The 14,570-nt window shown below is 40.0% G+C and overlaps 1 protein-coding gene across 1 annotated transcript in view; it reads left to right on the top strand.

Annotated features, from left to right (window-relative positions):
• The window catches only part of PTPRG (protein tyrosine phosphatase receptor type G), a 413,314-nt gene that overhangs the window by 209,339 nt on the left and 189,405 nt on the right, over nt 1-14,570 (top strand). The window contains exon 3 of the mRNA XM_054387705.1: nt 12,490-12,669. Within this exon, the coding sequence (XP_054243680.1) occupies nt 12,490-12,669 (180 nt within the window). The remainder of the gene's footprint in view (nt 1-12,489; nt 12,670-14,570) is intronic.

Below are 14,570 nucleotides of genomic sequence, written 5' to 3'. Positions count from 1 at the left end.
CAGGAAGGTGAAGGGACTGGTGATGCTCCTACCTTGCTCTGGGAAAAATCATCCCTGTGACAAGTTGCGACCTGAAGCCTGCAAAGTGCACTGTGGGGTGACCATCCCTAAACAAAATGTTTGTGTAATGCTGGAGAAAAGAACATTTGTCCCAGCCATAGTTTTTTTTTCTTTTTTTTCACTTAGTGTTTGAATGTGCACCACTGGTACTGAGGGAGTGACTCTCCTGCAACAGTCACCCTGACTCCATCACAGCAATGGCTTTGCTGCCAGCTCTCTGCAGCAGCTGTTTTTTGCCCACAGCAGCTGCTCAGCCATTTGTGTGCAGGTTACCTGCCGCAGGGCAGTGCCAGCAGCGAAAAGAGGCTCAGCCTGTCGTAGCTGAGCAAGACTGTGGGGCCAAGGGACAACAGGGTGGGAGGGAGCTGCTGCCACTGTTCTTCTCCAACACTTACATACTTCTACTTGAAACTCATCCAAGCAGGAGGGTTGCAATGCAGTAGGATCCACCTTAGGAACATTAGGTTCTCTTGCTAACATTGGTTTGTTAGGAGTTGTTGGGGTTTGGGTTGGTTTTGGGTTTTTGTCGTATTGTTTTTTTTTTTTAAACTCTGGACTTTCCTACTTGGAAAACTAAAGCTGGTTTAGAGTAGTTGCAAGCTATTTAGTATAACATACAGGAAATGGCAGATGTGGAACAAAAAATGAGAAAAATGCTTGTGAGTGTTCTCAGCTACAGAAGCAGCTCTGTTTGCTAGACTACCTCAGGCTGGATGCTCTGCCTGCTTATTGTCTTCCTATTTATTGCTACTCCTGATACTCTTAAATTAATGGCAGAAACATAGACTGAATGTTAATGGAAGTTGAGACCAAGGTTCACAATGTGTCGTTAAGTAAAAGCTGGCAATCTCCCAGGAACTCTCCTGGGAGCTATTTTACTGGTGCATATTAGTGAAAGGGACAGCTGGATCCAGAAGACTGTTGTAACAGGAATGCTATTAAGAACTTAGTTGGGCAAAAGATGATTTTCACCTAAAAAGGAAGTATAATAGTAAAGCCAGTGTTTTTCAAGGTTTAATGAGTGGTTTGGGGGACTGCAGTGTTGTCTGTGATATAATTAAACAATAAGGTCCTAGTATGGTGACTGTCTTCTGGTCAAGTTTAGGATCAACAGAGGGCTGTTGGAAAGCTGAAGGTGACATGTGTTTCAACAACAGATAGCTTTGTCTTCTTGATTTAATTTTTAAGCCACTCTCTGCCTGGAACACTTCTGGGTTTTGTACATTTCAAACCTGAGCCAAAACAATAGTGAAAATCATTTTTGTAGCAAGTTTCTTTTGAAATCATGAGTACTTGGACTCCACTGGTGCCTTTGGAGAGACTTTACTGGCATCAGCCCTCCTTCCCTTTATTCCCTTTCTATATTGCTCCGTGTTCTCTCTGGGTGTTTTATTAACCTGCATCCTGCAAAAATTCAATAAAAATATACAACTTTTTCCTTTCTTTCCTCCTTTTTTTTTTTTTTTTTTTTTCATGCTGTCTCTCAGAGACAGAACTCTGGGGAAGGCTCCTTTGGTTAGTTATGAGGAACAGATGGGAATCAAGAAAAGGCACTTTCTGTTCCCATACCCACCTAAATTGGAGGTAATTAAGTTACAGTGAGGCATCATTTACATTAGTAGTTTCTTTGGTGAGATCAAGGCTATTAAGGGTACATGTGAGAAGCAGCAGGATTCAAGTCTGTGGTGCTCTAACAAATAATTGGAATTGTGTTTTTCCTAAATGCACCAAGGTCCAGAGTGGGTCAGTTGAGTCTTGCACAGTTACTGTGCTTTTTATCTCTGTGGCTCTCCTCAACTTTTGAGCAATCCTTGCAGAGGTTCTGATGAGACAGGTGAACTTCTCCCTTTATAAAAGAAGAGAGTGAAATGGAGCATGTAGCTCCTGATGGTAGGAAGGAGACAGAGAAGCAAGATGGGAATTTGAGATTTCCTGACTTAAATGTCAAAGCTTATTATTGTCACTGTCGTTCAGCATTCATCTCTGAGCCGCTGGGCAGGTTCGGCAGCACAGGAGCTTTGACGCTTCAGCAGAGTCTCAGTCAAGCCCTCAGACAAGCCAAGATCTCTGGTTTAAAGACAAAACACCCTCATAAAAGTGTTCCTTAGCCCACCATGCCTGTTCTTGCAAGTTTTCCTCTTGCCTCACTTCTGCAGCCTGAGGTTTCCCTACCACAGTTTAGGCTCAACAGCTGCTCCCAGGCTGTTGCCTAGTTTCATCTCAGGCTGTGTCCTATGGGGGCCATCACCCACAATCTGGTGGCAAGGTCACAGGCACAGAGCAGCAAGCTGTCTGCTCAGCTCCTTGTGTCTGCCTGCTCTGGGTGTTTGCAAGCCAACTCAGGTTTTCTTCCTTCCTATTCTTTCAACAGTCTTCTTGAAGTCCACCGTCTGCATCTAACAACTCTTGGGTGGGAACGTTTCAAACCCAGTTTCTTCTTAATATTTCCTCTATTTTATTTTCTCACAGCTTTTTTCCCCACTGTGCTTTCTCCTTCCCAGACGGAACCATGGTTTGTATCAGTGTCATATGTGCTTGTGCTCCTTCTTCATCCCTTTAATTCCATGAAACAACAGACTCGCTTTTTTTATCTCTGTGCTTTGGAAGACTTGGCACTTCCTTTCTCTTCTGTCCCATGGGAAGGTTGATCACCTTTCTGTTGTGCTAGTGGTTTGTACAGCTCAGGGAGATGGCTTTGGAGAAGCAAGTATGAAGCAAGGTTGTTACAAATGGGGAAGGTTAGCCTGGGAGAACCCATGGGAAGGTTGATTGCCTTTCTGTTGTGCTAGCAGTTTGTACAGCTCAGGGAGATGGCTTTGGAGAAGAGAGCTCGAAGCACAGCTGTTACAGCTGGGGAAGGTTAGCCCAGAAGGACAGCATGTTTTCACATCCGAGCTGCTTTGTGTTGGGCTGCTTGCAGCTCTGCCCAATGTTGCCTTTTCAAGGCAGGAGCTGTTTGCTGTTTGGTGCATGGAAGAATGGACCCTTTCTTCCTTCTGCAGTGTTTGGACACTACAGCAGTATTATTTCTGCTGACAAGATCCATCATTATACAGCTATTACCTTATAAAGAAATATTTTAAAAAAAAATATAGTAAGAGAGAGAGACCCTTTCACAAAGTTGTCCTAGGCATGACCTATCCAAGGCACCCATGCCCTGTCCAGCACACCCATAACTGAAATGTGTCTTCCTCCCAGCAACACAGAGTGCTGTCGTTGAGCTACTGCATTGACTTGTAATACATCTTCATTCAGTAATTTCCATTGGGATTTATTCTTTTTAAATTATATTTGGGGGAAAAAAAAAAATCCATTTTTATGTCTGTCCCTAGCCTTCATGGAGCTTTATTCAACAAGTATAGGAGTAGAAGAAAGTTAATTTACAATGTCTTCATATAAATTAATCTCCTGTTTTCTCCTTATATTGTAAGTTATCACCTCGTTTATTATATGCAGCTCAGGGGTGAGCAGTTTTAAGAAGGCCTCAGACAGTTATAAAATGAATGGTGTGAGGTGTCAGATACATTTATTAAAAATGCAGGAAATAGGAAAAAATAGAGGATGGAGATGTATATTGTCTCAGTCACCACCATCACACACCTTCTATAGCACAATTTATCCTCCTTTTGAGTGAGTTCTGCATAATAATTTCATTGATATTATTGTGCATGGTGCTTAATATAAATATTTTTTAAATATTAAAAAGTTGCAAAACTCAACAGCTCATTAGTTGAGTCTGTCAAGAGTTTGTTGTGTGAGACACCCCTTAAAACCCCCCAAACTATTTTGCCAACACAGCTAAACTTAGCACCATTTTCACTTTTCTGTGGTGGTAAATTATTCATCTCACAAATGCTAAAATTTGAAATGTTTATGGAAAAAGCTTGTTTTAGTAATTACACTTGCTCCACTTTATTGTGAGCTTCCTACAGCATTTGTCTTCAGGTCCTGGTGTTTCCTGATGTTGGCTATTTATCATACATTTGTGCTGCTGGCAGGTTGATAGGTACAGTGGGAGCTTCATACAAGATTCATGGCAGCTTCATACTTTTTTGAAGAACAAAATTAGGATGCAGAAACTATGGGGGATATATATATATATATATATATATATATATATATATATATATATATAAACCCAATGTGTTTGTGACTATGTAATACAGATGTTCACTCACATACCAAGGAATGCAAAGGTGTTGCAAACATAGATAAATTTTTTGCCAAAGATAACTGAAGGCTAGAAGGTTTCCAGCAATAATTGTAGCATCTGTGGAATTGAAAATTTAAGGAGAACATGTACCCCAGTCTGTATTCAGATTGGAAAGCTGCAGACATTATAGGATATAGGAGTGTGATTTATATTTAGGAGAGTGATTTAAAGCCTTTCAGTCTCTTTTTTTTGCATTTGCCACACTTTGGCAGTGATACGATATTACTGACAAAATCAATTCTGGAGATTAGCTTTGCTTTTGCAGCCCCATAGCTGGGCATTTTTGTAGGTGTGGCAGCATCAGTGGTGCAGAAAGGAGTTGGTGCTTCTGTTGTCGCTGCTAGCAGTTGCTCAAAGGTTATCTAAATCCAGCTCCTTTTTGTTCCCTCTTCCTGTGTTTGTGTTTGTTCCAACAACTGCCGGTTAAGATATCCCTTATCAGAGATTGTTCTTGAGGAAAATTTCTTCCAGTTCTCCAGAAAGCTCTCTGTGGCTGTTTAGGAGTCTCACATGTTTTGTGCACACTTTCCTATATTGAGCTTGCAGATTGGATGATGCTTAGACCTGTCTGGGTCTCAGAAAGCTCTTCAGGATCTTGCTCTTGGTATTTGGTCTCATTTTTCAAGTAGTAATTGGAATTTTCTGCAAGCATGAGTGTCTCATGTTAAACAGAGTGATGACAGAGAATAATAAAATGAAAAGCCCTTTTCCCTCAGGGCAGGAAAGCCTGAAATCTTTGTTGAAAACAGCGCTATGAACTCTAACTACAGGCTCTCCTTCTCCATCTCTTTGGTTCTGATATATCATCATTTTACAGCAAGACAGTATAATTTCATCAACTTTTCCCCCTAATATAATGATTCAACAACTCGATTCCTTTCTCTGCAATGAGAAGGCCCCTCAAAGATGCCACTGATTTTTATCAAGAGATTTTTATACCTTCACCCTTTTATCCTCATGGTAAATCACTTGACAATAGATTGTTCAAATAATTATTTTCTGCCTTACATCTCAATGCAGTCTTTAGGCTTCATCCTACAGGATTCACTTTATTTCTACTTTGTAGGAGGGAAGTGGAGGTGAGAAGAGAGTGTGAAGGAGGGGCTGATTTTTCAGCTGATTTGTGTCTGTAGTATGCACCTGTCCTCTTGTCACAACTCAGGGCAGAAGCACCTTCCTTTAGTGCCTTCTTCGGCTTATTCTGAGTTGGTTTTAAACGGCAAAAAGTGATATGAAGCCCTGTTTATGGCATATGGCAATTAACAATTGGAGTCTTTTTGCCCCAGGCAACAGAGAGAAGCCCCAGACTGAGATTTTGGAAGTATCTTAAAATACATTCAGTTCTGTAGTGAAATTCACTGATATTTGGTTGGTTTAAATAACTTCTTTTCTTGTTTGAAAATTCAACCTGCTATGGAAATTCATTACTTTGTAGCTAAGCAAGGATGCCACTTCCTTTGTCTTTCTCAGTGTGAAGAAAGGAACCGTTTTTGTTTACTGGTGGTGACATTTTTTCCAGTGTTTCTTGAGATTTGGCTCATGATGGAGCAGTTCAACTATGACAGACTCAAGGGGAAAGATTCACATCTTTAGCAATGCTCAGCTAAATTCTGAGGTGGTTGAGCAGGTGATAGCTGCCAGCTTGTTCAGAGTGCTGCATCCCTGTTTTCCCAGAGCCTGTAAAACTTGCAGAGGTTCTTACTTGCTGTGGTCTTTTAAGTGCAGCTACTCATCCGGAGCTGTGTATGCAAAGGTTGGGAGGTTTTTGTGTGAAAAGGAAATGCTATTTCATTTCATCCATCTTTAAGGACTGATGTATTTTGCCATAAGAGAAGCCTGGAATTTTCCCTTTCATATCTACTTACATTGAATGGCATGATACTGTCACGTCTGAGGTAGAGAGATACTTTTGGAAATGCCACGTCAGACACTGTTCTCATTGAAATGAGATCTGGCTTTTAAGCACATGAATCCTTTCTGATTCATTTGTTGTACTTTAAGCAGGAAGGCAGCCTGTGGTAGATGCTAGAGGCAACCAGCTTGGTTGGTATCACTAACATACTTGCCTGAATACCACTGCCACCCAAGAAAATGCCAACCCACTGCTTAGCATGTATTTTGCCTAATTTTGAATGAGCTGGTTCCACATCATTCCAATGCAGCAAGAGGCTTTGCCCACTTCACATAAACTAGGGGCATGCTGCCTCTGGTACAGATCATGCTTTCATATGAGAGCTTCTGTTTGCCTTAGAAAATTGACTGTGAAAGTGAGCAACAAGAGCTTTCTGTGTGTAGGATAGGGAGGACAAAGTAGGGCTAGAAAGCAGTAAGATAAGCCTTTCTGCAGTGTTTTTTTTTTTTTTTGTTTTTCCTTATGGCTGTAAATATCCACCTTGCACATAATCATGGAAAAGAATCGGCTATGTTAAGAAGATGGGATAGGGTGTCCTATGAAGTGACCAAGCTAAATACCTTTAATTGCAGAAAGGAGGAGGTTTGGTTGCTTTGCAGTCATTACTCCCATTTTCATTCAAAAATGAAAAGCTAAAAGGCAGGAATCACAGGCCAAGATCTATCTGAGATAAAATTTTGTTAAAAAAAACAAACCAAAACAAAACACAACAAAACCAACCAACCAAAACTCCCCAAACAACAACAACAAACCCCAAACAAAACTAATCCCCCTAAACTAGTTATTTGCATTCCAGGCTTGGGGTTTAAAGTCAGATTTTGGTGGAAATGTTAAACCAATTTAAAAAAACCCAAGTGTCGATATTTCTGCCTCTTTCCCAACTTGTAAATGAATTATAAAAATCACGAGTCAAAAATCAATAATGTATGTTACACTGTATTTGGATGTTGTATAAAGGCATATATGTTGCACACCAGTCAGTGTCAGAATAGCTGGTCCATTAACTGGAAAATGATTTAAAATCAAGGAGGTGCTAGTGGTTTTAATAAGAGATGCTTTAAACAAAAGATTGTGGAAGAACAATAAATCTATTTGATTTTTTTTATTTGCATTTTTTTTAAAGTGGAAGTCTTTCTACAAGCTTTAATTAGATTTTGGAGGAATATGTTATTTTAATGGTTTTTTATTAATGAAAACTGCACATTGTTCTCACTGTACAGTAACAAGAAGATAAAAGTAATCTTGGATTCTATTTGAAGAGCAGTCTCTGTATTAAAAATCTACTAAAGATACTACAGTTATTGACAGAGAAATTTTACATGAGAAAAGAATGCAGAATCCACCTAGGAAGCATCAAGTAATTTCAGATGAGAGGGATTGATAACATCTCTGGTGTTATGTGTTGGTTGAAGCCACAGGGTTGCTGAGGTTCCTGATCACAGTCCTGCTTTCACACCTTGGCAGCCAGCAGCCCTTTTGCCCCTGATTTCAGTGGAGATAAGGTCAATCTGCCAGGGAACTGATGGCAATTCAACATAAGATGATAGGGCTGCCAGCCCCAGGAGATCAATGAGCACTGCACCTCCCTGAACTGCAAGTGGATGCAGGGCAGGATTTTGGTGGGGCTAGAGGTACTGGGGCTGCAGTGGAGAGGTGCTCCATCCTCTGTGCCAGCCCAAGCCAGGGAACAGAGCAAGTGTCCATGTAGCTCTGTGTGATGGAACTGGGTGAGAAAACATGTTGTGGCAGCTGGGAGAGGGAGGCCTACTCTTATAAGGCAATGCTCACGAGGTCACTCTGGCCAAATGCTGTTTCCTTACTCCTTTCTTAGCTCCTGGCCCCATCCCGTCACTGGGGCACCCTCCAGTCACCATCTCATTTTGCCACCATGCATTTGGTTGACCTAAGATGTGAATCCAAGCTTTCTTCTCCAGTGTCTGTACTTTGTTCTTGGGCCCAAGCACATGTTCTAGAGGCAGGACACTGACTTCAGGATCTGCAGATGTTAACCCACCAGCTCAGTGGAAATGTATATTATTTATTAACACAGGTGAAGGCTCTTAAGTTGTTTGGGTTTTTGAAAACTGAATTTGTTGTCAGCCCTTAAAAGTCCAGTCCAAATTAATTCCAGATTTTTATTTGATTAAAGCCATGATGCATACTTTTAGAAAAATGAAATACAAACAGCCATAAGTTACCCTGTTTCAGATGTGTAAATGTCACACACAGAATGAAGGGATTTTTTTTTTTTAAACTAGGTTTAAGTGAAACAGAGTCTTTATTTAGTGTCATGTTTTTATTTAAAAGCATTTATTTAAAGTTCTAAAAAACAAAGAATTCAATAAAGCAAGACAGGTGTAACTGCAAATGATTAATGATATCATTCTCAGTACTTTATAAGTGTCTAACGCTGAAGAGATTTATACAGTGCAGAATGGCAATTGTGCTTTGATGGAAAGAATAGGTAATCAATACTTGCAAGCCTAGAAAAAGTGTTCTATTTCCTCCTCTAATGATATAGGGGTTTTTTGCAAGGCAAGGAAGTCTGGAGCATGAGACACTTGGAAGAAGAATTAATTTGAAATCTGTAGTGGAAGATCAGTTTCAATTAAAACTGCACTTGAATGTTCATGGAAAAAAAAGCAGGCAGTTAGGTCTAAACCTTCTGATGGCTACCAGTGAATAAGTGAATCCCACTGCACTATTCTTGATTACAGTTTTCATAGGGTTGGTGAGTTTATTTTTTCTGGGCAGGGGATATAATATATTTATTTAGCTCAAAAGTAAAGCTCAAAACTAAAAATTTTCTTTGCAGTCTCTAGCCCAGCTTTGCCTTTTCGCACTAATTGTTAAAGCTGGGATGGCCCCAAGCCTGTGCTGCTGGGAATGGAGATGTTTGGGTCGTGGCCTCTATTTCTGTCTAGAATTGCTGCCATAATGGTGCAGGTCATCTTGCATGTAATAATTTGCATATCAAAAACTTCTGAAAGAAATTAATGAAAAACCTAGCCATTTATAAAGTCCTGTGCTGATTTTAACTCGCAGGTCTTGAACCTCTAAATCAGAGCTTAGCCTTTTGGCTGAAACTTGGGATGTCAGGACTTGGGAGTCACAGCATCAGCACTGAGTTGGGGTTTTGAATTGCAGAGAGAGTCTCATTGCATAAGGTTTTTCTTTAGTAATTCAGCACCAGTATAGAAACATTTTATGCATGAAAACTAATGCTATCACATGAAGACAGCAGAAACTGCTAGGCCTTTTTCATTTTATTTGGTAAATTATAGATTTAGAAGCAAGGGAAGATACTGTTTTTATTATAGAAAGAGATGTATTTCAATTAAATTAATCCAAACAAGTTGTTTTCATTTGTTTGTTTTTAAACAGACTTAATTACTTTATTTTTTAAAATGGTACAAAGGCTATACAGGCCTTTAAAGGTCTGGGAAAAAACTATATTGCTGCACTTTTTACTGGAGGTTTTAATTCAACATGGTGGTTTGTTTGTTTACCCTTATGGCTTATTTTATTCATTTTGACAAGACAGTTTTCACTACAAATTGGTTGAAAGCTGGCTATACTTAGGAAAGGAAAAAAAAAAAAGTCTTTGTGACAAGATACATGGAAGGAACCCTACAGTCACTGTTAAAATAAATCTGCCTACTCCAAAAAAAAAAATCTTTTCCAGTTGATAGTAAAATACTTAAAAAAGAAATATTGGAGTGCACAGCTCCTTTTGAATGCACAGCTGAAACCACTGTGATAACCTCTGTGAGCAGAGAGCTTTTGAAAAGCTCACCCCATGTTTATAACAAAGGCAAAAAATGAGAGCTGGCAGGTTTGATGATTATGTGTACTACTAAACATTTTAAGGCAAATTCCCAAATTTCATGGAGTAAATGCAAGGTTATATGAAAAATAAAACCTCAATTGCCAATTAATTCACTGCAAATAGATTACTAAGAGCATCCAGATTCAGAAAAAATATCTGTTTGAGCAGATCACATTTGGTGTTCCACATGTAGGATTTTTAATAATTCTGTTCTCCTTGGTTGTGACACATTGGCCAATTAACTGGAAGTGGCTTTTACCAACAACACAAGTTGAACCATGAGATATATGAAACTGATTTTTAACCTGGAAAGATGATGTAAATGATTTTTTTAAAAGGTGTTGCAATTTGTGTAATTCTAGTTGAAAGTAAAACACTATCTTGTTGCTTTGGTTTCCATGCAGTGTTTATGGGCTATGAGTGAAGCACAAAATCATGCTATTGATTAAGTGTTCTGCATTAGCCCATAGGAAGTTAGGAAGAATGAATTTTGCAGCTGGGCAGATTAAAACCTAGGGGCCAAAGAAACTGGCCTTTGCAGCTGCTAGGTTTGGATGGCATTAATTGAATTTACATTTGCTTCTCAGGTGCAACGGTGATGAATGTATATCAGTGCATCCTTTACTGCTGTCTGCCTAGACATGCTGACTACATAGTTCAGAGAGGTTCAGAGGTACGATGCAGCCGTGACATCAGGGGTCTCAGGAGAGCAGAGTTCAGCTCTCAGTTGTAACTTGGGTTTGGTAGATGAGCTTGGCCAAATTGCTTCTCTTCTTCGGCCGTCAATTTCCCTGTCTGTACATGAGAATAAGTTGCTGATCCATGCTGTAAAGCACTTCAAGAACTATGAGTGAAAAGTGCTTTACAAGAACTCTGCACTGTTTTTTCAGGAGCTTAAACTATTGTTTGCATTCATAGGAAGATAATCTTTTAGTCTCTGTTAATAGAATTTAAGAGCGGGAGAGCGAGGTCATAAGAACATTTGAAATTCACTGGAGATCCTCCTGCATTGTATTGCTGAGGGTCCCTGGTGTTGCAGCACATCTACAGCTATATATGGTGGGGATGACAAGATTGTATCTGAAACCTTTTACTTTTATGTATTAGTTCTGTTGACTGTGCTACAGAACCTCATCGAATGGGCAGAGTGAGACAGGGCTGTGGCAGACATCCACTGGCACCTTTAGTGCTGGTTTGCAATACTACCTCTTGCAGCTCTACTACCACACCGTAAGATGTTGCTGCTTTTCTTTTCCCAGCAGGAGTGCTGATGCAGTCCTGTTGTGAGGGGATTGAGTACTCAATACTCACTAATCTGGAGCGCACAAAAGCTCTGGAGCAGGAGCAGGATGCTGCACTCCTCCTGTATCTTGTGAGATGGGTGGACAGGTGTGATAGCAGTGAGTATCTTAAACTACTAAAAAATACTTTAAATCATTATGCTAAGCCCTGACATGCTGGGGACAGAGGCTGCTGGTGTCATTTCTCTTTGCAGCTGTAGCATGGTCTTCTCTTATTGACCTTGAATGGTGGCTAGTGATAACCTAATAATATATGGAATCTTATATTGCTTTCTAGAACTTTTAACTATTCCCTGAAATTTTCTTAGGCAGAGAGTAGAAGGGTGTGGAGGGTAGGAGAGGTGACAGTATTAGGCTCTGTGCCTCCTTTTGGTTAGCCGCTATGTTATGTGGATGGCTCTGATGTGCCCAAGTACAGCCACGTATGCAAGACACTGCCCATCAGTCCTTACTGATGATCTTTGACTTGTTTTGAGAGAGGAGTTTACATCAGGTGGCTTGGGCTGTGCTAATAAGGAAAGCAGAAAACTCATGTAAGAAGAGCAGCAAAAACAATTCTTAGTGTTTTCCTGACAGGTCATTGTCCTCTTTACTTCCTCCATCCAGAGTAGTTTATATTTTTCCTCTGTTGTTTTCTTTAAATTTACTAACATACATTGAGCTTAATTCTTCTTCTTCTTCTTCTTTTTTTTTTTTAATCTTTTTGAGCTCCTAAACCTCCAAAAGAAATGAGATCATTAATAAAGATCATATTATCTAAGCAGAGCATTGCACAATCACGAGTTAATGGGTAGCTGTTCCGTTATTTGTCTCATGTGAGAAGGTAAACTATAAAGTAATATATTAAGGCTGAAGCATTAGGAAAGTTCCTGTAACACCATGCTAATTGATAACATATGCACAAGGGGTACTTGGGAATTGCAGATAGTTTTATTGAACAGTAATTAAAAAAAGGCCATTGTTCCTTACTGCTAGAGGCAAAGTTGAAGTACTACACAAAGCTGATGGATTTCAATCTCCTCCGAAGTTTGTAAGTCCTAACCTCCTTCACATGCGAGAAGTGTAACTTTGGTGCAGTTACCTGGAGAGCTTAAGTGCTTCATCCTCTTACTTAAGAGTTATCCAGAACTGTTGAGCCACTGGGATGTTAATTGGCATTGTTATTTTGTAACAGGTACCTATGGTCCCGAGCACTGGGTTACTTCCAGCGAGAAGTGTGGAGGGTCTCAGCAGTCTCCCATAGACATCATAGACCATCAGGCCCATGTTGGAGACGAGTATCAAGAGCTGCAGCTTGATGGTTTTGACAATGAATCTTCAAACAAGACTTGGATGAAAAACACAGGAAAAACGGGTATGTTCTTTTCTGTTTGTCTCCATAGCCTGCCTGCAGTCAACTAAAAATTCAAGCCGTGATCCACCCTTCCACCCTCCTTTTTCATTGTGCTGTTGTTTGGGTTTTGCTATCTTCTCTCTTTTTTTTTTTTTAATAATTTTTCAGCAGCAGTCACCTATCTCTGCCTCTGTATTCTTTGCAAAGCTACTTTTGCAGATTGATTTTAAGGAGTTTTTTAGGGGATTTTGTGTGTGTATGTGATTCTCAGTGTAAAATAATTCTCCTGGTAGTCAGTTGTTCCTCAGAATAAAAGGCTGTATCAGAGTTTGAAGGTGTAACCTTGAATTATCAGCTTTGGGAGGCTGTTACATCTAATCCAAAAGAATGCTGAGATGCAAGGCTCAGGGGGGAAGGAAAGGGGAAGTCTTCAAAACTGGAAGGTTTTAGAGAAGAAAGAGCAATAACTGCTCGGAATAGTGGGGGCTTATTAATGTGTTTCTGATATGATTGTAGCACTGTGTTTTTCATTGAACTGAATCCTCTCCTGCTCTGTCTGTTCTGGATTTTACAGAAAAGAACAGTCAGAGTACTGCTTATTTTTACCAAAACAGTTCACTAAAAGGTCAAGGTTGATTTATATGCAAAGCCGCATGCATTTGATTACTCTTTAATTCTAAAAATGTAAAAAGCAGAAATTATAAGGCCACACTCTTCATTTGACAAGGTCAAATATTTTTAGGGAATTGGATTAAACCACTAATTAATTCAATTTTATTTATTGGAAGTGTATTTTTATCTTTATTGGACTTGCATCTCTATAGTGCTCTGTGTGACGTGTCCCTAGTCAGAGATCTGCTAGCAAACGTAGCAGGCCATGTACTGTCTCTGGGTGTTTGCAACTCAGCAGTGCACGCAGCATGACCTCAGGTACACCCACTGCTTCCAGAGGACTTTGGATCTGAGCCTCAACCTTCAGTTCAGCCAGTGCTTCAGATCCAGTTCCAGTAATTCAGGATCTCAGCAGCAGTTGAGGCTTATTGCCCCTCAGATGAGATGGAGTGACAGGCTGTGATCCTGTTTCTTTCACCACAAAGTAAACCCAGTTAGCATAAACCACTACCAAGTATAGCTTGGGGTTTTGATGCATGACTGAGGGATTTTTTCCAGCTTCACTGAAAAACAAATGCTCCTGCTTGCTCTGAAATCCTGACTTTGCTGCCCTTTGCAGCAACATGAGGTTCAGGCAAGGTTGAAAGATATGGAAATTTGGTGCTTAATTAATCTATGCATGTTATGCACCCTGCCCTTTTCATCACAAAAGGGTGTCTGTAGTAACCAACAATAAATTTAATTAGCAATCCCACAAAAAATGATGGTGCTATTCTTCTAAGAAAGATGCTAATGCTATAGTGTGTATGTAATAAGAACACTTTGCTGCACATGTAATAGGAACCCGTGTTGAACCGAAACCTGCCAGCAAATTTTCCAGTCTCCATGCAGTTGGCAATGAAAGCTGTACCTTCAGTCTTCTCTGCTGGATGATTTTAGCACTGCTGCTATATTTGATTTCCTCACCCATTGGGGTATGGATTTTTGCTGACAAGTTATTGCTTCACAGAGCAACAGTAACTGTCACTTTTCTTGGTAACTTATGACCTTTTTCTGGGAACATGAAGACTCCTTTTGCCTTGCTGTCATCCTTGATTTCTTCTGCCGAGCTCTTAACTCCTCCCTTATTTTATCAAGTCCCAATCCTTTCCTTGGTTTTCTGACCTTTTGAAGTAACTTGCTTGGGACTAATTTCTAAGGTGGTAAGTGATAGAGCAGCAAACCAAGTAGGATGTTTTGGCTTGTGGGTAGAACATGGAGGCAGGTTGTACCATAAATTGTGAAGCATTTTGGCAGCAGAGTCTTGGAGC

This window comes from Indicator indicator, chromosome 15 (genome assembly GCF_027791375.1).
Source record: "Indicator indicator isolate 239-I01 chromosome 15, UM_Iind_1.1, whole genome shotgun sequence".
In the NCBI taxonomy this organism is placed as follows: domain Eukaryota; kingdom Metazoa; phylum Chordata; class Aves; order Piciformes; family Indicatoridae; genus Indicator; species Indicator indicator.
The sequence above is the reverse complement of the archived record's forward strand: the minus strand, read 5'-3'. Positions and strand labels throughout refer to the sequence as shown.